The 27,821-nt window shown below is 40.1% G+C and overlaps 1 protein-coding gene across 1 annotated transcript in view; it reads left to right on the forward strand.

Annotated features, from left to right (window-relative positions):
- EML6 (EMAP like 6) overlaps positions 1 to 27,821 on the forward strand; it is a 280,775-nt gene that overhangs the window by 190,929 nt on the left and 62,025 nt on the right. Inside the window, exons 18-25 of the mRNA XM_027131630.1 lie at positions 1,694 to 1,794; positions 3,047 to 3,249; positions 5,775 to 5,886; positions 6,152 to 6,279; positions 9,418 to 9,559; positions 12,913 to 13,065; positions 13,234 to 13,365; positions 25,511 to 25,599. Of these exons, the coding sequence (XP_026987431.1) occupies positions 1,694 to 1,794; positions 3,047 to 3,249; positions 5,775 to 5,886; positions 6,152 to 6,279; positions 9,418 to 9,559; positions 12,913 to 13,065; positions 13,234 to 13,365; positions 25,511 to 25,599 (1,060 nt within the window). The remainder of the gene's footprint in view (positions 1 to 1,693; positions 1,795 to 3,046; positions 3,250 to 5,774; positions 5,887 to 6,151; positions 6,280 to 9,417; positions 9,560 to 12,912; positions 13,066 to 13,233; positions 13,366 to 25,510; positions 25,600 to 27,821) is intronic.

The following is a 27,821-nucleotide window of genomic DNA, read 5'->3' on the forward strand; positions in this document are numbered from 1 at the left end:
TACTTTTCTATCTTACAAATATGGGGTGTTTTTTGGTGGTTGTACTCATTTGCATATAGTGCACAGTTCTTGTTAAATTTATGCCTTGATATTTTTATTGTTGTTTATAAATAGAGTCCTTTCTTCCAGTATATTTTTCAACTGGATATTGTATATATTAAGGTTATTGATTCTGTATTTAGTTTTATATACTGCAACTTTCCTAAATTATCTTATTTGTAGTTATTTTTACGTTATTTTCTTTTGAATTTTTTAGACATAATTATTATCATTTGCAAAAAGAAATAGTTTCACCTCTTCCATTCCAGCTCCTGTGCCTTTAATTTTTTAGACCTTGTCTAATTGCATTAGGTAATATGTTCAGTACGATGTTAAATGGTAGTGGTGATAGTCTTGTTCCCGACTTTATTGGGAATAACATTCAGTAAGAATCTGACTTTCGAGTTCACAGACACACACACAAACACACCATGAATAAGGTACTGTTCCAGCACATTCTGTTTTCAAAAAAAGGATAATGGCACACAACGTCTGAAGAGCCAGTGTGTGTATAATTGGTCTTGAATGAATCTAGGTTTCTCAGTGAGAGTCAAGAACTGCAGGGAAATATAGAAGTCTAAGAGATAACGCTAAAACATCCATTAATTCCTACTTTATTGAGTGTTAGTTGAGTACTTTTTTAATCACAAGTGACTGTTAGATTTTTTTTGTGAAATGCCTTTTTGGCATCTGTGAAAATAACATAATTTTTCTCATGTATTAATATGATGTATTATTTGATTCCTTAATAATTAACCACCCTGCATTTGGTCATAAAGTACTGTTTTTTAGATATGTTGTTGGATTCTCTTTGCTAGTATTTTATTTAAGATTTTTGTATCTGTATTCATAAGGGAGACTAGTCAGTCATGTTCTTTATGTTAATTGCTTTTCTTTTACATAATGAAAGTTAGGTCCTAGTATACGAGAGAAAACCATCAAATAGTCCATTAAGACCAGTAAATCCTTAGATTCTAATGTGATTACTTTATACTCTAAACCAGAAATTTCCTGGCACTGTGGAATGCTGGTCTACAGCTCCAGCCTACAGTCAGTCCTCACTTTTATATTTGTCCTTCTGTCTCTTGGGTTATAAACTTAAGTTTCTGAATGCACAGCATCCTTGAGTGCCTTAAATCGATAGATGACAGCCTTTCTCTCTCCATGAATGTGAGCCAGGGGCTTCGCCTTCTTGTGAATACATTTCTAGCTGAAACTCTGTTTAACCCAAACTTATGCCTTCCCCAGCAAGAATATTACATTTGAAGCTTCTCATTAATACTTTTACAGTATCTTCTCCCTCCTCTTATACAAGACCTCTGTATCCCAAGAATTACAATTCTATAGTTGTGACATTCATTTTATCTTAAGGAGACATTCTGATCCATTTAAAATATTTCATTGATTTGTTTAAAGCATAATTAAGTAGATTTTGGTAGCTTTGGTAGGGTAAGAAGAAAGGGGTCAAACATGCGGAGAAAAGCCAAAACTCATTATTTTAGTGTAGACCCCGTGTGTATTTTAAATCGTCTTCTAATTTACTTGTCCTATTAGATGTGCTTAATGAAAGTTAGACTAAATGCATGCTTTTAATAAAACTCTCTAGCAGTGCTGTCATCAAAACTGGAATTTTTCCCCTATTTGTCTCTTACAGAGGACATAAAGATAAGATATTTGTGGTAAAGTGTAACCCACACCATGTTGACAGACTGGTCACGGTTGGGATCAAGCACATCAAATTCTGGCAACAAGCAGGTACTATTGTTAGAGTTTATCCTTTATGTGGTTGAAAGTTTTACTCCAGCTGGGAAAAAAACAAACAACCAACACCACTACCTAGCCTGTCTCTGCAATCTAAAATTAAAGTATGCCTAAAAGACGTTTGCTTCCAAGTAATGTTGAGCTGTGAAGCTTAGAACACTGTATATGATGCCATGCATATTCATCAATATCTAGAAAGCTTTGGGAAATGTTCTGCTGCGAAAATAATTATTTTTATATTCAGTCATCAGTTCTGAAAGCAGTGATTATGTTGGACTACTGAGCAGGAAATAATCACTTTAGTTGGGTGAATACAATTTTCAATATTTTGAGGGTTCTTTTATTTATAACTGCATTTAACACATGAATTAAATATGACACACAGTAAGTGGTCAAAATAAATCCTTGTGGTTTATAATGCTGATAATAAGGTTGAGTAAATAAGCAGGACAAAACATGGAAGGATATCTTGTTTTTCTCACTAATAGGTCAGACCTTTCATTGGGACTGTTTCTGAATTCTTAGTATCAACTTTGGTACGAAGCCCAATCTTTTACTGGGCAAAACATAAATAAGCTACTGTTCCAATGCCTTCTGCTTTTGAAGAAAGGGTCATGCACCCACCATGTCTGGAGAGCCAGCCTGCCTACAGTTGTCTGGAATGAGTCTGGGTTTCTCAGTGCTAATAAGAAAGTACAGGGAAATGTGAACATTTAAGGAACAAATCTGATGTACTTCTCCTACACAGTGATTCGTTTTTCTCACCCCAAAGTCACTGTGATAAAAATCGAGGCAAAACATACAGAAAACATGTTTACATTTTACATTACAGCCACTGCTGTTTTCACTTGCTTTGGTCAGCCTTCAGGAAGACTTGCCTGGCTCCCCAGGGCACTCAGTCACCCCTTCCTCTGGCTGGCACAGAACCTGCGCTGAACCATGGTTAGAGATGTATATCACGTTCTCTCCCCAGCCAGACCTTAAGTTCCTGAAGGCAGGAACTCTTCCTTTTCACCTTTATACCCCAGTGTCAACCACTGTGCCCGCCACAAAGTAGGGATTCAACAAGCGCTGAATTAATGCGTGAAGGAGAAAACCTTTTATAATGTTTTTGTTATGATGTTTTCTGCCATTTTAATACAGCTTTATGTAGACACACTGGGTTTTTCACTGAAGATAGTCATTCTAAATGTCCATAGAAGATGTCAGTTTTTCAAATGTAATAAATACTCTTGGTCCACTCCAGGTGGGGGCTTCACCTCTAAAAGAGGAATTTTTGGAAGTGTTGGAAAGTTAGAAACAATGATGTGCGTTTCTTATGGGCGAATGGAAGATCTGGTGTTCTCAGGAGCAGCTACTGGAGATATTTTTATTTGGAAGGAGATTCTCCTACTAAAGACAGTGAAAGCTCATGACGGGCCCGTGTTTGCTATGTATGCATTGGATAAGGTATAGTCTATTTTCCTCATTAGCTTTGTAAAAGTTTAAGTTAGGCTTAGGAAGGTCCACACCAAGAGGATGCCTGTGTGTAAAAACAGTACCCTCTGAATTAGGAAACAGTTATCATGAATGGAGAGGAGCACAAATGGTCTTTAAATTTCTCTTTTGTTTGTAATTATTTCTTTATGTGCAACTTCTCTATTCTGTTTTCACACTTTTTCTTCCTGGCTGTCACTCCTAAGGACTCCTTAAGAAGTGTTGGGATAAATGCAGACATGCAGTAGCCAGAGAGTCCTGGTAAATATTTCAACACAGTCTTCCACCTCGGTGGCACAATGAGCAGAGACCTGGAAGTGCCTGGTGTTTGAATTATTGTCCCTCCCATCAGTATGACCTGAAGTTATGTTGATAACCAGCTTGTTCCTGTGTAGACAGGCTCAGTTTTAACAAGCGTGTCAGAGTGAAGTCTTTTCACTGGCTGTGTTAGTTCTCCAGAGAAACCGAACCAGTAGGATGTAGATATAGATAGAGATATACACATACATATACATATACGAAAAGGAGATTTATTATAAGGAGTTGTCTCATGGAGTTATGGAGGCTGAGAAGTCCCACTGAAGCCATCTGCAAGCTGGAGACCCAGAAAAACCGATGGTGTAATTCAGTTCAAGCCCAAAGGCCTGAGAACCAGGGGAGCCAATGGTGTAAATCCCAGTCTGAGGGTGGGAAAAGATAAGATGTCCCAGCTCAGTCAGTGAGACAGGAAAAAGGAGGGTGATTTTGTCCTTCCTCTACCTTTTGTTCTATTCAAGCTCTCAATGAATTTGATGATGTCCATCTACATTGGGGAAGGCAGTTTACTGAATCTAGCAATTCAAATACTGATCTTATCGAGAAACACCCTCACAGACACACACAGGAATCATATTTAATCTGAGCACCCTGTGGCCAGTCAGTTGACACATAAAATTAACCATCACACCAGCTGTACTTCTACTCAAGCTCGTCTTTGTCCTGATCTGTCCCCTGCCTTGCAGTGTTGTTTTAAATAAAGATCACACTTGTGAATTCCCCAGTAGTCCAGCAGTTAGGACTCCCTGCTTCCACTGCAGGGGGCACGGATTCGATCCCTGGTTGGGGAACCTAAGATCCTGCATGCCTCGAGGCATGGCAAAAAAAAAAAAAAAAAAATCACACTTACCTTCAGTGCCCTTAAAACACTTTCTTCCATCAATTTGCCAGAAAATATCAATTTTTTGTTCACTGCTAGTTTGCTGATGGTACCAGTTTATGTGTGCTCTCTGACCTCCAAACAGTCTAAGCCACCTAATACACCTTATTAAGGTAAGCCTCATTTTGCATTTACCTGTTCCCAGGTAAATATGCTGATCCCGCTATGGAAGTAGGTTCTTGTTAGATGTGCAACTACAATGGTTGTTTTAGTGGTTAAGATGTTTTTCACTAGCAAATTTGTTTTTGATTAAACTTCAAGTTTTAGAAAAGATTAAAGCAGAATGCAAAGTTTTTTGTAGACTCAGAAGTTGATGTGATATAACTTGTTTAAACTCTTTTATTGCTTCGTAACTTAAGCTGAAAAATCATGGGAAATGGCAGGGATATCACATTATACTATAATGCATTTAAATTTAATTTGGAGAGTGAATGTCCCCAGGTTCACAATCTATAATAAGGATAAATAAGGATATTTAATATAATAAACTTCCAAAATATTATTTCCTTGTGAACTTCATTGAAATGAAGTACATTAGAAGTTTCTGAGGAAACAGAATGACTTACTCAGTAGTTTTCTTTAAAAAAAAAAAAAACAAACAACTTTTTAAAGAACAGTTTGTATATGTAAGTTGCCAAAAAGGAAAACTAATAAAGCCAAGAAATCATAAGCTTAGAACAAGAGTAGAAATCATCATCTAGCAAAAAATACCCAATGTTAAACTTCTTACTTCCCAGGTTTTGTAAAAATTCATCTGGATTTTAATTATTGTGGAAATTGTTGTGTATTGAACAAAATAGCAGGATAGTTTTGTTATGTGAAATACCTAAGTTACTCTTAATAATAAATAATGATGGTTTTCCTGGACGTAAATATTTTAAAATATTTAACAGTCATTTTTAATTGTGATGTTAATTCCAATTCATTCAGCAGGAATATATGAGATACCAGAAACTCTGCCAGGCTTTGAGGTTGGTCCTTTTCTGTAAGAATCCACATCCCAGTCAGGGGACTAGGCACAGAAATGACTGTCCATGATTCAGGGTGCCAAATTCCAGCCAATGGTCGGAAGAAAGTGAAATGGACACACAATGAGAAAGTGTTTAATCCTGCTAGAGAAATAGGGCAGAGAAGCTTCCAGAAAATATTATATTAATATTATGTTATCATTCAGATTTTTCAGCCTCCTATACTTAGGAAGAAAACACAAAGCTTCTTTACCCAAGGGGAGATCCTTTTGAGGCTGGGTGGGTACCTTGTCATTTTGATGTGTACATAATTCTTCTGATGTGTGCCTTCACAGGGTTTTGTAACAGGTGGAAAGGATGGAATTGTGGAACTCTGGGATGATATGTTTGAAAGATGCTTGAAGACGTATGCCATTAAAAGAGCAGCATTGTCAACCAGCTCAAAAGGTGCCACTCCCGAGTATGCAGTAGAAATCTTTCTGTTCCTAGAGATGGAAAAGATAGTACTAAGTTCTTGGAAAGCCATTACCAAATCAACTGTCTTTTTTTCTTCCACATTCAGAGCCCTTGGCTCCTGGTAGAAATATCAAGGATAATTGCCTAGTAACTAGTACTTTGGAACTATAAAAAGAGAATTTATATAATCATTACAATCATTTTATTTTTTATTATACTAAATATAACAGTATTAAATGCAATTTTTCCTCCTCAGGCTTGCTTTTGGAAGATAACCCTTCAATTCGTGCCATCACTTTGGGACATGGACATATCCTGGTGGGAACGAAAAATGGAGAGATCCTGGAAATTGATAAGAATGGCCCAATGACACTGCTCATTCAGGTACTGTGTTTGCACACATCCTAAACCACAATTCACACCAGAGCTGGAACCAGGGTGAGGCAACGGGGGGCACTTAGGGCACAAAATTTAAGGAGACACTCACTTTCAGGGTCAGGCAAATGCTGTATTAATCATTATTGCTTAATTATAACAAATTGTCACAAACTTAGCAGCTTAAAAGAAAAACATTCCTTATCTTATGGTTTCTGCAGGTCAGGGGTCTGAACACAGTTTAACTGGGTCCTCTGTTTAAGGTTTTGTAAGGCTGTAATAAGGGCCAGGGCTGTGGTCTCATCGGAGGCTTAACTGTGGAAGGATCTGCTCCAAGGTCACTCGAGTTGTTGGCAGAGTTCAGTTCGTTGGGGATGCAGGACTGAGGGCTTCCATTTCTTGCTGGCTATTGGCCAGAGGCCACCCTCAGCTCTCAGAGGCTGCCTATAGTTCCTCGTCACATGGGGTTCCCCAACATGGCTGCTTGCTTCCTCAAAGAGGGCAAGGGAAAGAGGAAAAACGGGTACTACTGTGCCTTTAAGTAACTTTAAATAACATAATCATATCATCACATACGTGTGATCATGAACATCCATCCCCTTTGCCATATCTTATTGGTTGGTAACAAGCCACAGGCTATACCGCACTCAAAGGGAGGTGGTTACACAAGAGTGTGAAAACCAGGAGCATCATGAGGGTCACCTGTCCAGCACATCTGACCTGATGCATACCTGCAGGCTTGCTGTATTAGGACTAGTCCCCAAAATCCCACTGAAAGGGGCCCTCTGATTTGCTACACCTGAGAGCAGGTCTGCACACACATCACGGATCAGGTTTTTAAAGTGCATGTTCTCAGGCCCCACCCTGGATATCCTGAATAAGAATCTGTGTTTTAAAAAAAGTTCTGTGTTAGAAGCAAACCTCAGAAGCTCTGTAGCTGATTGCTACAGGCAGCCCAGATTGAGAACTGTGCTGAGATGCATCCTTGAGGGGAGATTTCTTTATTCTGCAACTGCACTTGCCTTCGTTTTCCTTGACCATGACTTTTTATTTAATTTTATTGAAAGTTCAGTGTTTCTTTCTTTTTAATCCTCAGATTTTTGAGACTTTAAATTGTTAGCCACATGCTATATTGCTAAGTATGTTGTAAGATTTACACTACAATATGATTTAAATAGCACCGTAAGATTTAAACTCTACATTTTCAAATTTTAAAAAGTAAATAATAGCTGAGCTAATTTTGTTTAAGTGTGCCATTCTTTTCCTTTATCTCAGCATCTCTCTTTCCTCTTCCAGTCTGTCAACCATTTGCCATCTCCTCCTAGGTAGAACTCAGTAGTTCAGTTCAATCAGTTTGTTGGGCTCCTGCCAAGACCAGCCCTGTGCTCTGTGTGGTGGAATAGGGCTTACTCTAGGGGCTGACAGTCCTGTCCTGAGAGGTGGACACAGAGGGAAAGTTAAGGAATAGTAGAGGCAGCGTCGTTAAGACCATCAGCTATCCTGCTGTGGGGAGATTTCAGAACCATTTTTCTAGTTTCTGTAGCACGGCAATTCAATGTTACTTGGAATAGATTGCTTTTTTTTTTTTTTTAAGAGAATAGGTTGGGGGGATGAGAGAAGAGACAGGAGGTGAGTTCTGAAAATCCCCATTGTATACACTTTGCATATAATCAACTGTCAATTATGCAGCTGGTTATTATTAGCTTTAGGGTGGTCAGGAGGAAAGTAAAGTCCCAAGCTCATTTCCTTGTGCCACTCAAGAGACTTCCAGCCTGCCTCACTCACTGTCCGTTCCTATAGGATCCAGGAATTAAAGTACATAATCATATTAGATTAAAGAAATACCATTTTAAATCAATATATGATGCAGTGGTTTGAAAGGGTCTCAGAGCCCCACAGCCCTGTCCTCTGTGTGCAAAAGGACTCAGTCTGTAAAAGAGCCCCAAGCAGATCCAGTCTGGTGGAGAGCAAGGGAGGGCTCACACCTGACCCATCCTCTGACCGTGGCCTTGGGGGTGGGAGGCTTCTAAAGGGAAGGAAACTAGAAAACTGGGGGTGTCGGGTGCTCCAAATCTAATAAATTCAAAACCAATATCTACGCCCTTCTCAGATATTTGAATGTCAGCTGCATTGGGAACTTTGTATCTTCTGCCAAATTACTGTTTTGCTCAAACAGCTTCCCAGTTAAACCGGAATCTTCCAGTTTCTCTTTGGAGAGCCACCTGTTCCCCAAAGCGTTCCAACTACAAACACCTTTCAGATGCCTGTGTGTGGTCTTCCTTTTTGCTTTACTAAGCAAAGCCTTTTTATAATTAGCCACTAAAAGCAGAAATTCAGTAAACAATCTGGTCTGTTTTATTGTTCCGTATCTAATCGTTCGTTACACTGCTTTACTGAGTGATAAGTTAGAAAAATCAGATTCATTTTCTCCCTAATCGTTCATTCATTAAACACTGTTTCATCTCAGTTATTATTCTAAGCCAGTTAAGTGTGTTTGTGGTAAGATGTCGGCATGTGGAATTTGTCCAATGCCTATCAAGCCCCTTTCGGTTTTCTGTGCTCCACGGATAGAACAATTTGTGAATAAATGCTGACCCTGAGCTATACCCAGGACGCTTAAAATGAAAATTCAGCTCTCTCTAATCTGCTTTGCCAAATCTGTGCATTCAAAGAACTAGAATAGAATTAATTAACAAGAATATTGCTGTCCAATTCCTCTGACAGAGATAAGTGGTACCTCCAGTTTTTAGAATATGGTTTTATGGAAGAAAGTGGTTTGTGTCATTGTGACCAAGCTGTTTTATGAAAAGATACATATGTACTGTGTGTATTCAATGTCAAACAGGATAAAATGAGAGCAGTTCCTTATTTACTCGGATGTTTCTAAGTGGAAAGATGTTCGGCATCATATAAACAAAACTTAGGAGCAATGTGAGTCCCTACTTTGCTTTCCAAATGAATGCTTTAGCATCGCGCAGGCCCAGCTTTAGATTCAAGTTCAAGCGAAAAATTTATCCAGTACAATCACTTTGGCTCCAGGAAACTCAAACTGTGTTTGTTCATATTTGAACCTGTTTGGGACACTTGCGGGAAGGGCTAGCCGAGAAGCATGAACTGGTTTTTGTTGCCCCGTTTCCTCCCCTACAGGGGCACATGGAAGGAGAAGTATGGGGGCTGGCGGCTCACCCTCGCCTGCCTGTCTGCGCAACAGTGAGCGACGATAAAACACTGCGGATCTGGGAACTATCCTCCCAGCACCGTATGCTGGCAGTACGGAAACTCAAAAAAGGTGCGTGACATCCCCGTACACATCTGTAAAAGTATTTACACCCGAAAGTATTGGATTCATTTGTCTGTTCATCCAGCTAATATTTACTGGGCGCACCTATTACGTGCCCCCAGATATGCTGGGTGATGGGGATTTAGTGTTTGTTGCTACACATATAGCTAATCACCTGGAGAATCGTTCCAGAAGCCTGGCCAGATCTATCAGTGCCCAGCTGTATTCTTTATTTCCTTGCACTGCACAGACATTTGCCACCTGGGGGCAATATGTCCTTCCTCTTCTCATCTAGAACTGTGGGAGCCAGTTGAAACTCATCAGCTTATAAAGAATGCTGCTTATTTTTATGCCTGACAGTCTCCAGAACTGATTTTATTACTGAAAAATGAACGTCAGTTTAAAAATAATAGTTAATATCAAGAAACAAATAAACATGTATTGAACACCCATATGCACTAGAGCTAAGAGGTATACCGAGAAGTGCAAATTCAGCAAACATTTGTTGAGCAGCTTCTGTATATCAGGCGCTGGGGATCCCAGGATGAACAGTCCTCTCTCTATTGTCAGAGACGGACAAGATTTGAACAGATTCCCAGCAACGGCTGGTCCATTCAAATTGGGTAACCTGAGGAGCGTCTCAGAACGGGACTATTTGTAAAGGAGTGGGCAGGGTATAGGAAATGACCAGGGCTGGTGCAGCACGATGCAGCTAGTAACAGCCGGGTACCATTGCCAGCCCTGGGCCTGAAGGGACAAGAGGAGGGGCAGTTGCTGGAACCTTGAAAGTGAGAGCTGTGTGAGACGACAGCCTAGCAGGGGCTGTGATCGTCAGCCCGGAGGTTCAGCCAGCATGCAGTGACCCCACAGGGAGGCAGCCAAGGGAGCACATGCCCCAGCCTCCCTGTGCTTTATCCTTCCTTCCCTGTTACCCTCCCTCCAGTCTCCTGCTGCCCCTTGACCAAATGAATCAGAAGCCAGGGGGTGAGGGGCCCACTGATCGAGTCCAGGAAGGCCAGCTCCCAGCACAGAGCAGGGCGGAGAGTGGGTGAGGACAAACAAAAGATCTCTGGCACAAGCAAGGTATCGTGGAGGCTCAGGGTAAGGCCCACAGCCAGAGACAACTCCATCAGGGAGGAAACCTAAGAGCTGAGGCTCAAAGGATTTGTGAAAGTTAAGACAGGAAAGGGTGAGATTGGGGCCTGGCCCCAGAGTAGTTGTGCTAGGTACTTTTATAAATAGACATGGGGAGAGGATTCTAGGGGGATAAAATGAAAAGAGGTGTCAAGACAATAGTGACAATAATGACAGTGGCTAATATTGCTGAGCCAGTAACCGTGCTAGCACTTTGCCTTTGGTCTTCATGGGAACCCAATGAGTAAGGCCTTTTTTATTTCCACTTACAAATTATGAAGCTGAGGCATAGAGAACTTAAGTCATTTGCCCAAAGTTGCACAGCTAGTAAGTGATGGAACTGAATTCATACTCAGGCAGCGTGGCTTCAGAGAGCACACCTGTGGCCACTGCATGACGATGCCTCCCTCCACCATATTGCCTCTCTTCACACTGGACTTCTGGGTCTCAGTAAGTAGTGGAGCCAGGATTCAAACCCAAGTCTGACTCCAAAGCCCATGCTCTTACCCACTACAGGACTGAATAATTTGGCCACTAATTTGTATTGGGGAAATAACAGACCAAGTCCTCGCTGTGAGTGACTTGAATATCAGCCAATGGACTTTATTCACTAGGTTAAAAATTAGTTCAAAAGAACAACTAACACATCTGAGTTAGGATGGCCACTCAACCCAGTTTACAGCTGGTGTCCTGGTGTAATTATTAATAGCTCTCCCTTTTACTGTCAAGTGTCATCATTCGTACAATAAATTTTTTTTTTTGCGGTACGCGGGCCTCTCACTGCCGTGGCCTCTCCCGCTGCGGAGCACAGGCTCTGGACGTGCAGGCTCAGCGGCCATGGCTCACGGGCCCAGCCGCTCCGTGGCATGTGGGATCCTCCCGGACCGGGGCACGAACCCGTGTCTCCTGCATCGGCAGGCAGACTCAACCACTGCGCCACCAGGGAAGCCCACGTACAATAAATTTTTATGCTTAACCTAATCGTGCTGTCCCTCCTCAAGGGCTGGTCTTTCTGTTCTTTCAGCACTAGCACCGTGCCTGATTCATAGTAGGTAAATAACTGCAAAGTGAATGGATGAAGAAAGGAAGGAAGGTATTTTATACTTCAGATGAGCCAATTTAAAGTTGTTGGTGTGAATGTGGCTTTTCAGCCTGCTCTGAACAGTGGCTGAGGGGTGGGTGTGGAAGCTCAGTTTGGAATGCCTTAGCACAAGGCAGCACGACTGTCCCATCCTAGGGCTGTGCTCACCAAAGTCTTGACAATAAGAAGAACAGGGCTAGGGAGGGGCCTGTCCTTAAATAGGATTCTTATTAAATATACCCCCCACCGAGTCCATACTCTTCATGCGGAAATGTCTCCCTGTGACCCTACAAAGCAGTAGAAAGCATTGATCATGTAGCACCCTCAGCGCAGTTGTGCAGACACCCTTGGAGAGAGTGTCCATATTCCATTCTTCTCATGACAGAAGAGACAGGAACAAAATCTTCCACCTCTAGAATTATGGATTATAATCTACGGATCAGAGAATTAGAGTGACTAAAAGTAGAACAATAAGGTGCTCTAAAGTAAGTTTTTTGTGTAAAGCATGATATGAAAAAAATTAGTTTCCAGAAATTTTATTACAGAACTCCCATTCTTTTTTTTTTTTTTTTTTTTTTTTTTGGCGGTACACGGGCCTCTCACTGTTGTGGCCTCTCCCGTCGCGGAGCAACAGGCTCCAGAAGCGCAGGCTCAGCGGTCATGGCTCACGGGCCCACGGGCCCAGCCGCTCCACGGCATGTGGGATCTTCCCAGACCGGGGCACGAACCTGTGTCCCCTGCATCGGCAGGCGGACTCTCAACCACTGTGCCACCAGGGAAGCCCAGAACTCCCATTCTTAAGTATCACGTCTTGGGAGCAGAAATACTGGTTATATTAATCCTTTATTCCTTTTCCCCCTTCACTCTACTTGTCTTTTGAAAACTCCAGGTATTCAGATACGAAGAAATGAATGGATAAACCTCAAAGAAATTGAAAACTTATTTTTAATATTATAATCATTGTCCTTGGGTTTGGAGGGAAGAAATATTTTAAATTATGAAGTTTTAGTTCTTCTCACCAGGAGTGTTAATTTAAAGACACAGTCACGTGTCCATGAACACATGCACACTTCCCCATCTCTTCATTTGCTTTGTTTGGTAGCGAAGTCTCGGATCATAACAGTGCTCTTTGTGGATTCTTTTGTAGGTGGAAGATGCTGTGCTTTCTCCCCTGATGGGAAAGCCTTAGCAGTTGGGTTGAATGATGGGAGTTTCCTGGTTGTAAATGCCGACACTGTTGAAGACATGGTCTCCTTCCATCACAGAAAAGAAATGATCTCTGACATTAAATTTTCAAAAGGTGAAGATGACAGCAAAACTTTTTAAAATGTGTTGGGACAAAAAGTTACAAGAGTGGACCCTTTTTAAATATTTCCTTGACCTTTAACCCATTTAAAAATGCTAAGTCCCTGGAAGTAAATTCCCACATAAAATGTTTTGGTGTTAACCACTCATTTTTTCTTTATAGATACAGGAAAATACCTTGCTGTGGCATCCCATGATAACTTTGTGGATATTTACAACGTCCTTACAAGCAAAAGGGTTGGCATCTGTAAAGGTGCTTCTAGTTACATTACACACATTGACTGGGACTCTAGAGGTAAAGTATGTTGTGGCTTTTAAAATATAATTTCAGTTTTTAAAAATCATGTCCATTTATATACTGTTTCCAGAGCAAATGGCAGTTGAGTTTTAAAGAAAAACAGAGGGGGAAACTCACAACAGAACTGGTTGTAATTTTAGAACCCAGAGGCAACTGCTGTTAACATTTCGAGTATTTTTCCATATTATTATTATTTTTTATTATTACTACCACTACTACTACTATTATTACTACCACTACTATAATTATTATTTTAATTATTTTAAATTTTAATTATTTTAATTATAATAGAATTTTTATAAAATTATTATAATTATTTTAATTATTTTTGGCTGTGTTGGGTCTTCGTTGTTGCGTGTGGGCTTTCTCTAGTTGCGGCGAGCGGGAGCTACTCTTCATTGAGGTGCATGGGCTTCTCATTGTGGTGGCTTCTCTTTGTTGCAGAGCATGGGCTCTAGGTGCGCAGGCTTCTGTAGTTGTAGCACGTGGGCTCAGTAGTTGTGGCTCGCGGGCTTAGTTGCTCCGCGGCACGTGGGATCCTCCCGGACTGGGGCTCAAACCCGTGTCTCCTGCATTGGCAGGCAGATTCTTAACCACTACGCCACCAGGGAAGTCCCTATAATTATTATTAACTCAAGCCATTGAGTTTTAAGACTGCTGAAGATATATGCTGCCTTCTATTGCCATAGCTATTACTATAGCAAGCCACCACTTCACCTCTGAGTATGGCATGCTGTGTCCTTGCCTTGTATCTCCTCCTTACTGCATTCCCTTTTCTCCGTCTCCCAGAGAACTGCCCAAGAGGTTTCAAGTAATTTTCACCCTCCATTGGAGGTAGGAAGCTACATTCAGCTCACCTAGAGTTTCTCTGGTTTCTCTCAAAACTCCCAACCTACCCCCTACCTCCTCCAAGTCATGCCCACAGATGCCATGGGGATTTGTCTGTTTATTTATGTAACAAACCTAGCTCTTGCCATGTGCAGTCTTAAGCCAGAAAATGTGAAGAATCCAGAAGGGAGTGAGACGTGGTTCCTACTCTCTGCAAAGTTTATAACTTAGTGCGGGAGACATGCTTGTACCTGAACAATACAAGAGCACAGACTGGGTAAAGCAAGGGAGTAAGAAATGGTGGGTCACAGGGCAAGTGGTGAGCAGGGGCTCAGAGTGGGCCAAGCCAGCATTAAGTACCCAGGGTGCAGCATCCGTGCTCTAGGGTGGGTCACTTTTAAAACCCATCCCGGGGACTTGGCTGATGTTGGAGTCCAGGGCAGATTTGCTTTGGAACAGGCAGGGTCCCAGCTTTCAGAGAAGTTTTAGTCTATTGTGGTAGTAAGTGGTGTCTCTGAGGAAAGAGCTCCCGGGGGAATCCATGGAGCCTTCATAGGAGTGACCTTTGAGATGGATCTTGAAAGGTGAGTAGAAGTTCACTAGATGGCGACATCTGAGACGAGCGTCCCAGGCTCTGAAGGATCAGGGTGTGCCACTACGTGGAGGTGGGAAGAAGAATGGGGGATTAAGAAACAGTAATGCTGAGTGGCTGAGGGCGGGAAGGGCAGGGAATGCAGAAAGGCCAAGACAGCAAATAAAGGAATTGTTACCTCAAGCTAGGAAGTTTAACCCTGAACTTTATCCTGTAGGCATTAGGTAACTCTGAGAGATTAGAGTGAGGCATTCCCTACCATCCTGGGGAGGGTGAGTGAGGCTGGAGTTAGAAAGCAACTAAAATAAACCAGGAGAAAGAGATGATGAGGGCCTTGACCAAAAAGGGGTTATTTCAGAGATGCCAGAATATTTTATTTCACATATTTCTTGAAGTAGTGGCCGGAGACTGATCCTTCTGCCAGGCAGGGATTTACTTGTAGCTGTACTTGCTGCACCAGAATTTGGACTTAAGTGTTACAACCCGCAGGCGTTTTACACAGTGCAATAGATGGGAAGAAGGCATGCATATCATTTATTGTGAGAGGTGCAAGTCCCAAGAAGGGCAAAGGGAAATCAGATAAGTTCCTCTCACTTTTACGTCAGGACCATCCAGATACAGCGCTGAGGGCTTAGGCTGGCATGTATGATCAAGCAGGACACTGGCCTGGGAGACATCTAGGAACCAGTGACGTCCAGGGGGTGAATGGAAGCAGCTGCTTCTCACCCACCTTCTTTGATATTCTATGCTTTATCGTTTTTTTTGAAAAGCAAGGATTTAAAAAAAAAAAAAAGCAAGGATTTCACCCTGTTTGTTCTCTGGCTAAATCCCTAGATATGCCCCTTTGTGAGAAAGCTTTAGAACAGTGAGGGTCATCTTTATGCATATGTAGAATAGAGTGTGGTGAGTTTTATTTAGAACCCAACACACACACACACACACACACACACACAACAGCTGACATAATACGTGAATCCCACCACTATGTTGACCATTAGGGGGTTAAAACCAATTATTATTTACATTTTATGGAGTGAAGGACCAAGAGAAATTGGGGCATAGGAAGAATATGTTTTGATTGGGAAGATTTCTTTAAAATTATTTTTGATTGTGGTAAAGTACACCTAGCATAAAAATTTACTATCTTAACCATTTTGAGTATAGAGTTCAGTGGCATTAAATACATCCACATTATTGTGCAACCACCATCCCCATCCATCTCTAGAACTCTTTTCATCTTATAAAATTGGAGCCCTATACCCATTAAATAGTAATTCCCCCTTCTCCATCCCCCAGACCCTGACAAGCACCATTCCACTTCATGTCTCTATGAATTTGACTATTCTAGGTACTTTTTATAAGTAGAATCATACAGTATCTGTCTTTTTGTAACTGGCTTATTTCATTTAGCATAATGTCCTGAAGGTTCATCCATGTTGTAACGTGTCAGAATTACTTTCCTTTTTAAGGCTGAATACTATTCCATTGTGTGTATATACCATATTTTTTTTTGTTTCTGCTTTATAACACAGTGAATCAGTTATACATATACATGTGTTCCCATATCTCTTCCCTCTTGCGTCTCCCTCCCTCCCACCCTCCCGATCCCACCCCTACAGGCGGTCACAAAGCACCGAGCTGATCTCCCTGTGCTATGCGGCTGCTTCCCACAAGCTATCTACCTTACATTTGGTAGTGTATATATGTCCATGCCTCTCTTTCGCTTTGTCACAGCGTACCCTTCCCCCTCCCCATATCCTCAAGTCCATTCTCTAGTAGGTCTGTGTCTTTATTTCTATCCTACCCCTAGGTTCTTCATGACACTTTTTTCTTAAATTCCATATATATGTGTTAGCATACAGTATTTGTCTTTCTCTTTCTGACTTACTTCACTCAGTATGACAGACTCTAGGTCTATCCACCTCATTACAAATAGCTCAATTTCATTTCTTTTTATGGCTGAGTAATATTCCATTGTATATATGTGCCACATCTTCTTTATCCATTCATCCGATGATGGACACTTAGGTTGCTTCCATCCCCAGGCTATTGTAAATAGAGCTGCAATGAACATTGTGGTACATGACTCTTTGAATTATGGTTTTCTCAGGGTATATGCCCAGTAGTGGGATTGCTGGGTCATATGGTAGTTCTATTTGTAGTTTTTTAAGGAACATCCATACTGTTCTCCATAGTGGCTGTACCAATTCACATTCCCACCAGCAGTGCAAGAGTGTTCCCTTTTCTCCACACCCTCTCCAGCATTTATTGTTTCTAGATTTTTTGATGATGGCCATTCTGACTGGTGTGAGATGATATCTTATTGTAGTTTTGATTTGCATTTCTCTAATGATTAATGATGTTGAGCATTCTTTCATGTGTTTGTTGGCAGTCTGTATGTCTTCTTTGGAGAAATGTCTATTTAAGTCTTCTGCCCATTTTTGGATTGGGTTGTTTGTTTTTTTGTTATTGAGCTGCATAAGCTGCTTGTAAATTTTGGAGATTAATCCTTTGTCAGTTTCTTCATTTGCAAATATTTTCTCCCATTCTGAGGGTTGTCTTTTGGTCTTGTTTATGGTTTCCTTTGCTGTGCAAAAGCTTTGAAGTTTCTTTAGGTCCCATTTGTTTATTTTTGTTTTTATTTCCATTTCTCTAGGAGGAGGGTCAAAAAGGATCTTGCTGTGATTTATGTCATAGAGTGTTCTGCCTATATTTTCCTCTAAGAGTTTCATAGTTCCTGGCCTTGCATTTAGGTCTTTAATCCATTTTGAGCTTATTTTTGTGTATGGTGTTAGGGAGTGATCTAATCTCATACTTTTACATGTACCTCTCCAGTTTTCCCAGCACCACTTATTGAAGAGGCTGTCCTTTCTCCACTGTACATTCCTGCCTCCTTTATCGAAGATAAGGTGACCATATGTGCATGGATTTATTTCTACGCTTTCTATCCTGTTCCATTGATCCATCTTTCTGTTTTTGTGCCAGTACCCTACTGTCTTGATTACTCTAGCTTTGTAGTATAGTCTGAAGTCAGGGAGCCTGATTCCTCCAGCTCTGTTTTTCGTTCTCAAGATTGCTTTGGTTATTCGGGTTCTTTTGTGTTTCCATACAAATTGTGAAATTTTTTGTTCTAGTTCTGTGAAAAATACCAGTGGTAGTTTAATAGGGATTGCATTGAATCTGTATATTCCTTTGGGTAGTATAGTCATTTTCACAATGTTGATTCTTCCAGTCCAAGAACATGGTATATCTCTCCATCTATTTGTATCATCTTTAATTTCTTTCATCAGTGTCTTATAATTTTCTGCATACAGGTCTTTTGTCTCCTTAGGTAAGTTTATTCCTAGATATTTTATTCTTTTTGTTGCAATGGTAAATGGGAATGTTTTCTTGATTTCACTTGCAGATTTTTCATCATTAGTGTATAGGAATGCAAGAGATTTCTGTGCATTAATTTTGTATCCTGCTACTTTACCAAATTCATTGATTAGATCTAGTAGTTTTCTGGTAGCATCTTTAGGGTTCTCTATGTATAGTATTATGTCATCTGCAAACAGTGACAGCTTTACTTCTTCTTTTCTGATTTGGATTCCTTTTATTTCCTTTTCTTCTCTGATTGCTGTGGCTAAAACTTCCAAAACTATGTTGAATAAGAGTGGTGAGAGTGGGCAACCTTGTCTTGTTCCTGATCTTAGTGGAAATGCTTTCAGTTTTTCACCATTGAGGATGATGTTGGCTGTGGGTTTGTCATATGTGGCCTTTATTATGTTGAGGAAAGTTCCCTCTATGCCTACTTTCTGCAGGGTTTTTATCATAAATGGGTGTTGAATTTTGTCAAAAGCTTTCTCTGCATCTATTGAGATGATCATATGGTTTTTCTCCTTCAATTTGTTAATATGGTGTATCACATTGATTGATTTACGTATATTGAAGAATCCTTGCATTCCTGTAATAAACCCCACTTGATCATGGTGTATGATCCTTTTAATGTGCTGTTGGATTCTGTTTGCTAGTATTTTGTTGAGGGTTTTTGCATCTATGATCATCAGTGATACTGGCGTGTAGTTTTCTTTCTTTGTGACATCCTTGTCTGGTTTTGGTATCAGGGTGATGGTGGCCTTGTAGAATGAGTTTGGGAGTGTTCCTCCCTCTGCTGTATTTTGGAAGAGTTTGAGAAGGATAGGTGTTAGCTCTTCTCTAAATGTTTGATAGAATTCGCCTGTGAAGCCATCTGGTCCTAGGCTTTTGTTTGTTGGAAGATGTTTAATCACAGTTTCAATTTCAGTACTTGTGATTGGTCTGTTCATATTTTCTATTTCTTCCTGATTCAGTCTGGTTGTGCATTTGGCAGGTTGTGCATTTCTAAGAATTTGTCCATTTCTTCAAGGTTGTCCATTTTATTGGCATAGAGTTGCTTGTAGTAATCTCTCATGATCTTTTGTATTTCTTCAGTGTCAGTTGTTTCTTCTCCTTTTTCATTTCTAATTCTATTGATTTGAGTCTTCTCCCTTTTGTTCTTGATGAGTCTGGCTAATGGTTTATCAATTTTGTTTATCTTCTCAAAGAACCAGCTTTTAGTTTTATTGACCTTTGCTATCGTTTCCTTCATTTCTTTTTCATTTATTTCTGATTTGATTTTTATGATTTCTTTCCTTCTGCTAACTTTGGGGTTGTTTTGTTCCTCTTTCTCTAATTGCTTTAGGTGCAAGGTTAGGTTGTTTATTCGAGATGTTTCCTGTTTCTTAAGGTAGGCTTGTATTGCTATAAACTTCCCTCTTAGAACTGCTTTTGCTGCATCCCATAGGTTTTGGGTCGTCGTGTCTCCATTGTCATTTGTTTCTAGGTATTTTTTTATTTCCTCTTTGATTTCTTCAGTGATCACTTCATTATTAAGTAATGTATTGTTTAGCCTCCATGTGTTTGTACTTTTTACAGATCTTTTCCTGTAATTGATATCTAGTCTCATAGCGTTGTGGTTGGAAAAGATACTTGATGCAATTTCAATTTTCTTAAATTTACCAAGGCTTCATTTGTGACCCAAGATATGATCTATCCTGGAGAATGTTCCATGAGCACTTGAGAAAAATGTGTATTCTGTTGTTTTTGGATGGAATGTCCTATAAATATCAATTAAGTCCATCTTGTTTAATGTATCATTTAAAGCTTGTGTTTCCTTATTTATTTTCATCTTGGATGATCTGTCCATTGGTGAAAGTGGGGTGTTAAAGTCCCCTACTATGAATGTGTTACTGTTGATTTCCCCTTTTTATGGCTGTTAGTATTTGCCTTATGTATTGAGGTGCTCCTATGTTGGGTGCATAAATATTTACAATTGTTATATCTTCTTCTTGGATCGATCCCTTGATCATTATGTAGTGTCCTTCTTTGTCTCTTCTAATAGTCTTTATTTTAAAGTCTATTTTGTCTGATAAGAGAATTGCTACTCCAGCTTTCTTTTGGTTTCCATTTGCATGGAATATCTTTTTCCATCCCCTTACTTTCAGTCTGTATGTGTCTCTAGGGTGTGAAGTGGGTTTCTTGTAAACAGCATATATATGGGTCTTGTTTTTGTATCCATTCAGCCAGTCTGTTTCTTTTGGTGGGAGCATTTAATCCATTTACATTTAAGGTAATTATCGATATGTATGTTCCTATTCCCATTTTCTTAATTGTTTGGGTTCCTTATTGTAGGTCTTTTCCTTCTCTTGTGTTTCCTGCCTAGAGAAGTTCCTTTAGCATTTGTTGTAAAGATGGTTTGGTGGTGCTGAACTCTCTCAGCTTTTGTTTGTCTGTAAAGGTTTTAATTTCTCCATCAAATCTGAATAAGATCCTTGCTGGGTAGAGTAATCTTGGTTGCAGGTTTTTCTCCTTCATCAATTTCAATATGTCCTGCCAGTCCCTTCTGGCTTGCAGAGTTTCTGCTGAAAGATCAGCTGTTAACCTTAATGGGATTCCCTTGTGTGTTATTTGTTTTTTTTCCCTTGCTGCTTTTAATATGTTTTCTTTGTATTTAATTTTTGACAGTTTGCTTAATATGTGTATTGGCATGTTTCTCCTTGGATTTATCCTGTATGGGACTCTCTGTGCTTCCTGGACTTGATTAACTATTTCCTTTCCCATATTAGGGATGTTTTCAACTATAATCTCTTCAAATATTTTCTCAGTCCCTTTCTTTTTCTCTTCTTCTTCTGGAACCCCTATAATTCGAATGCTGGTGCGTTTAATGCTGTCCCAGAGGTCTCTGAGACTGTCCTCAGTTCTTTTCATTCTTTTTTCTTTATTCTGCTCTGCAGTAGTTATTTGCACTATTTTATCTTCCAGGTCACTTATCCATTCTTCTACCTCAGTTATTCTGCTATTGATCCCATCTAGAGTATTTTTAATTTCATTTTTTGTGTTGTTCATTGTTGTTTGTTTCATCTTTAGTTCTTCTAAGTCCTTTTTAAATGTATCTTGCATTTTGTCTGTTCTATTTCCCAGATTTTGGATCATCTTTACTATCATTATTCTGAATTCTTTTCCTGGTAGACTGCCTATTTCCACATTTTGTTTATCCATTCATCCATCAGTGGTTACTTGGGTTGCCTACAACTTTTGGCTATTGTGAATAATGCTGCTATGAACAGGGTATACAGTTCTTTTGAGTATATGTCCAGAAGTCAAATTTCTGGAAAAAATGATAATTCCACTTTTAATTTTTTGAGGAACCACCATACTGTCTTCCCCAGCAGATGCACCATTTTACACTCCCACCAACAGTGCACCAGGGTTTCAACTTCTCTGCATCCTCACCAACACTTGTTATTTTCTCTTTTGTTTTGTTTTTGATAGATAGTAGCTATCCTAAATGGCGATGAGATGGGACATTGCAGTTGTATTTACATTTGAGGAAGGTTATTTTTTTTTATTCTTTAAATGTGTTGTAGGCCCTCTGTCAGATGTAGGGATATAAAGAGGAATTAACTCCGGATGGGAAGAATAAGCCCTTGGTGGGGATCGGTGGGCTGCCACCATAGAGGGGCCTGGGCGGAGGTCGGTTTTAAGGTCCTCAGTGTGGAGCCATCACTTTGCAGGGAGAGAGGCAAACCTCACTATTTCCATAGTTCTGCCCAAAGCCAGAGTCTGTGGTCCAACTAGCACACAGGGCGATGGGAAAGACAGAGTAAGGAGGCCAGGGTCTTTAAAAAGCCACTTTGCCTCTCATCCGAAGTGGCCCCTTCAGTTAGTTAAGAGGATCAGACCAAATGGTTTCTGTGGCCTGAGAGGAGAACAGAATATTTTTGATTTTTAGGGAGGAGTTATGCCATCTGGAGAATAAGAGCAAGTGTACCCGTGAATCTTCCCTGGTTTAACTCCAATTTTGTTGCCACGAGACGTGTGTCATATTGATATTCTTCTGCTCCTGATCTCCCAGTTCCTAAAATGCCTACCCTCCAGCACGTGCCAGGCTGCCTCAAGATCAGCCTAGCTTTTCACAGCAGGGCCTCGAGGGCCTACAGAGGGAAGAGAGCAGAACTTAGATGCAGGGATCTGTTTCATTCCTTTGATCTTGTCAAAAATAGTGAACACATTTGCCGGAGCCAGCTGGCTCGTCAGGGGTGGGGAATGGCACAGCCGCCAGCCTCCGCAGCCTTCCGTGTCCATGGCAACCTCAGGTCCCAGGAAAACTGAAAAGCTCATCGGGCTTGTGCAGGAACAGCAGCTACCCCTGAATAAAAGCTCCTGCACAGAATGCCTGAGAAAGAAAAAATATAAATGGAAAGAGAGGAAACATGGAAGGGTATTTTCTCGCTGCTGTTAGTTCATTTCCAGAAATATCAGGACTGTAAGATCTTTTACCAACTAACAGTTTGAGCCATGATAGAACATCTCATTCCCATTTTCACTGCAAATGCCCTGATGTGTTTGGTTTATTTAGTACCAATTTTGGAATTGTTCTAACTTGTAAATTCTATAGCAACCGGGGTGACAGGTATGAATCACTCTGGATTATAAAGCTCTAGGCACCTGCAATATGTGTGATTTACTGTACCTGCTTAGTGATGGGGACAGCTATCTCAATTCTCTTATTCTGTGTGAATAGACATTTCTTGTTAATAAAAATGTGAGGATTCTAAAAGAATAGGGTTATTGTTATTCAGGGGCAAATTATACTTTTTGCTCTTTGCTTCTGCTCCTGTCTTCAGAATATTTCCGTGGTTATATATTACAGAGCAGCAGGCAGTGGAAAAAAAGGAGTGGTGACCTAAATCGTTCCTCTGTGCTTCAAAAAAAAAAAAAAAAATACAGTTTAATAACAGTAGTAAAGAAAATTTTGGGGGGGAAAACACACCCATAATTCTACCTTCCTAACACAAGAATAATTGATTTTTTAAAAATTTCTTCATATCCCTGATTTCAGAAACCCACTCAAGCCAGCTTAAATTTAAAAATAAGAATAAAGAATGACTTTATTGGAAAGATAGGGATATTTCATAGAATCCAAGAGGAGGAAGCCACATCTTCCAAGAACTGGCTTTAGGAATGAATCAGAAAATGCCTAGAACCCAGCCAGGGAGCTCCCCTCTCCTCCTCTCCTGCTCTGAGGCAGCCCGTCTCAGTGTCCACTGGTCTCCTGGGTCTGGTGCCCGCTTGTGGTCCCTCTCTCTGCACAGGCCGGCTTTCCCTAATTCATTTGCACAAGACCCACTTTCTGTTGCCCCCAAATGCCACCCCCAGTCCCAAAGGCTACATCTCCTCCCAGCAAGGCACCCACTGATTCAGCCTAAGATTCCAATTTCCCAGGAGAGAGAATTTGACTGTCTAGCCTAGTCTCCAGCCTGGTCGCTCCTGGGTCAACGTCCACCTCCAGAGTGCAGACAAGACCGCAGGGGCCCAGCCCACGGTGCAGGGCAGTTCTCAGGGAAGGGCGTGGGCTTGGTAGGTACCCACAGGTGTCTGTGGAGCTGCAAAGCATTTCTGGTGCTTGCAGAAGTAGTTTTGTAAACATTCCTGCAGTCAGAAAATACTTCCCTGAGCTATTTTTATAGTTTTTGGGTTGTTTTTAAAGTAAAGCATGATCTTTGAAGCTGTGGTGTAAAGTGAGTTGTTAGGATTATCCGAGAGCTACAATCCTTTGAGTTCTCTTAGTATCGATCTCATGGCCAAAATATCTAAAATTATCTATATTCAAAGAATGTTTTCATTGACTCTTTTAATCCTTTTCCCACATCCTTTGTTATTTGCAGTCGCTCTTGAGAATTCTAAAAGTATACTTTGCAGATATATCTAGTTCATTGGAAAAATATTGATTACTCATTTTCATATAATGCTAAATAGCCAAAGCTCATTTAACTCCCTTTTTTCTTTTCTGATTTGTGTATGTTGAGCCATAAGGTCCGGAAGACGGGCCCATTTCAGAGAAAACGTTTTCAAATTTACTTGCTCCTCACAGCCAAGGCAAACCCCCTAATCACTATTTTATAACTCAGCAAACTGGAAATGATCCAGGTTTCATTTAGGAAATGAGAGAACCTTGTTTTTAATTAGTCATTTAGAAACAGACCTGCAACTCCTGAAGTTTAGCCAAACTAGATTTCAGACCTAGGTGGTACCCACTTAAACTTTAAAGAACATGATGTAACACGGAGTTCTTATTTTGCTATTATTTTTTCCACGAAGGACATTTCAAGGCTACTAGATATAAATGGTTATGCAACAAAGAGAGAGAGTAGGAAACGTTAGTGTGCATACGTACACTGAATTATTTGCAGATGAAATGTTAGGATATCTGACGTTTTCTTCAAAGTAATCTGGGGTGAGGGAATGAGGAGGTTCCTGCAGCAGGGCCAGCCATGTGCTAATAACCAGCCATGTGCTAATAACCAGGGCCAGCCATGTGCTAATAACCATCGAGGCTGGACATTGGCCCCATAGGGCTTCTTTATACTGTTACTTCCATATATGTTTTGGACTTCCCATCGTTTAAAACACGCTGAAAAAATACTAGAAAGTAGATCTTTTGAGTCATTTAAATTTTCAAGCCATAGAGGATCATTGATATGATAGGAGGAGAATTAAGAAATCTAATATTTTTCAACATTAATCAAAATGAGTCCAAGATTAAAAATTTACATCAGACCGAAAGACTATTTTTGCTCAACATTTTGTTTTGGGAAAAGTCTCAGATTTCTTTATAAATTTTCAAGTAAAAAAGGAAGGGGGAAATGGAATGAGCATTTACAGTTTGTTTTATGTGTCCTTGTCTTCCTGTTTCTAAATGTTAAAGGGCAAATTTAGAATTTATATCCTAGTAAGCACAAACGCTTACGAGGTTCTTGCTTCCAGTGCCATAATTCTTTCCAAAGCAGTTTGCTTTTACTACATTTCTGTGCTAGGAGGCAACAGGGGAAAAGAGCAAAAAAAAAATTTTGTCAGGCTTTGGAAAAATAGCTACTTTCAATGCAACAGAGGAAAACACAGCAAGCTTGATTCTTCTAGTTTTGAAGGATGTTCAAGGTCGGATTTTATGAGGTTCGTATTTTTAAAAATCATAGCTTTAGAGTTTGTACCTTGCCATGTAATTGTCTTTACATGCACTTCTGGATCATTCAACATATATTTAGTCAGTTTATGAGACTTTGATTAAAATGAATCAAAATAGTTGCAATCATGCTCATCACTTTATAACAAAAAGATAAATGCAGAGTTTAATTGTCTTCCTACTTTATTCTACCATAACAGGGAAATTACTGCAAGTTAATTCAGGTGCCAAAGAACAACTCTTTTTTGAAGCTCCAAGAGGCAAACGGCATATAATAAGACCTTCAGAGGTAACAGTCAGACACAAAGCTTTTTTAAAAAGTATTTCATGAAAATTTAGTATGTGCATTTTAACAAAACCTATCAGTTATTATTCACTAATATGAGTTATAGTTTGTGTATCTTTAAGCTTGACCATTTCTTAAATCTGCCTGCTTAGCCTGGTTTCCTACTTTCTGAGGACATATGGATTTACTATACCACAAACGTAGCAATGCATAGTTGGCATTCTGCTTAATTTTTCTCTGCCAGAAGACAATGACTGAGCTAACAATTTGGATGCTACATATTACTTTTCCCATTCTACGTGTCCTGTCATTTTATGCAAAGCTTTTTATGAACGTAAAGTTTTGAAACGTGCTTTCTCAATGGTTACTGTTTGTAATAGTAAAAGTACCTTCTACAACAAGAGAAATTATTTTTCAAAACAAAACATTCCACAACCTGACCATCCTAATGTAGCAAACTGTTTCCTTTTTCTATATTTTCCTCGTGCTCTTAGCCACATACACCATCTTTTAATTGCTGAAGTCAAAGCCTAGATAAAATTTTTGAATCCATGAACTAACGCCTTCCTAAAAGCTCTTCCTAAAGGCTCGCTGCTTTTGTCTTTCAGCCTGCACAGTGCTTCCATGTAGTGAACCCTGATGGCCAAAAAGTCATTGCCTGATTAGCACTAAGGACATCCTTTTAGTCCCAGGAGACAATCTCTCTCATTTTTTCGCTATGTAACCTTCGATGAAAGAAAAGGAAATATTGCTTCCTTAGAGGAAAAAGGGTCAAGTGTACGCCACTGAGGGACAGGCGTCTTCCTCTCTCTAGCTTCAGTTAGCCAGTAATATAAACAATCCCGGTATTCTAATGTACTCCCAGAGACATCTGGACTCATGTCCATTCATAATATTTTCATTGTTTCTAAAGGAAATATATGTGCAGTACATAAGAAACCCATGTTGTTATGGGTGATGGCATTGTATTAGTGGAAACTGTTAATGGATCAATTGATCTCACTCTCCAACTCCAGTTTATTTATCTTTGATCAGTCTTCATTTTAACTTATTTTATATGGGGAAACTTTAATAGCCTTGAGTAAGGGATATTTTAAGTTATGTCATTCCTTCACTGAACATCTGTGGAATGTGCCGGGCACTTCATATACCTATAATCCAGTCCTCACAGCAGCCTCGCCTGATACTTATCAGTCTCATTTTACAGACAGGGAAATTAAGGCTCCAGGAAAGTAAAAGGACCTTGGAGCTGTGATCCTAGCCTAGAGGGGTCTGCGTGTGACTTCACAGCCTAGACAGTGCAGCATCATTTTACATCACTTCACCTGTTCTAGTGCCCCAAATAAGTATTCTACTGATAAAATAAGATGCAATCGGACATTGAGGATGAGGCCAACTTGGGACAGGTGAGCAGTTATTATGTTAGAAAAAAATCTACCAAAGGGAAGTTTATGTTAAGTCTTCCTGAAGTGCCAGGCTCTGGCTCTGATGAGTTAGTTTGTCCCTCTGCAGTGTACAGTTATTGTTCCAGAGGCTGATCTCTGGTGCTGTTGGTTGGGGAGTCCCTCCAGCTAATGTCTCCTCAGCCTGGCCACCCTGGTATTGGCATTACTAAGAGCTCCAAAGAGGTAGCTCATCATTTTACTTACCAGTATTGTCAGGCTCTTCAATTAAGTATGAAGGATTTTGAAAATCTCCTTTTCAAAGAAGATTTTTTTTTTATTAAGAAACAGTCATGGTGAAACTAACACAAAGTCTACCCAGCAAATTGTTAACTATGCCAAATATTAAAATGTCCAATTTATATTCATCTGATGCAGCATGGTGCAGATAAGCCGGCTCTATACTAGCAGCCCAAGTCTCTGGAGCTCGACTTTCCCTCTGCTTGCCAAGCAGGCTGGGATTTAAGTGACTAACCTCTCTGTGGGCTCCAGTCACCTCCTCTGCAAAATGATGATGATAATGACATACCTGCCTGGGGCAAGGTGCTGTGGAAGACACCCCTGGAGGACTCTTCTGCCCTCTAAAGTCCAGGGTTTTTAACAAGTTTATTTACCCCTTTTGGGTTTTGTCAGTTACAGGGATCACTCTTTTTTTTTTTTTCAATTTATTTTATTGAAGTATAATTGATTCCCAATGTTGTGTTCATTTCTGCTGTACAGCAAAGTGACTCAGTTATATATATATATATATATAAAAATAAATAAATAGATAAATAAATAAAT

This window comes from Aethalodelphis obliquidens, unplaced genomic scaffold (genome assembly GCF_003676395.1).
Source record: "Aethalodelphis obliquidens isolate GAN/ISIS:26980383/991018 unplaced genomic scaffold, ASM367639v1 scaffold40, whole genome shotgun sequence".
NCBI classification, from domain to species: domain Eukaryota; kingdom Metazoa; phylum Chordata; class Mammalia; order Artiodactyla; family Delphinidae; genus Aethalodelphis; species Aethalodelphis obliquidens.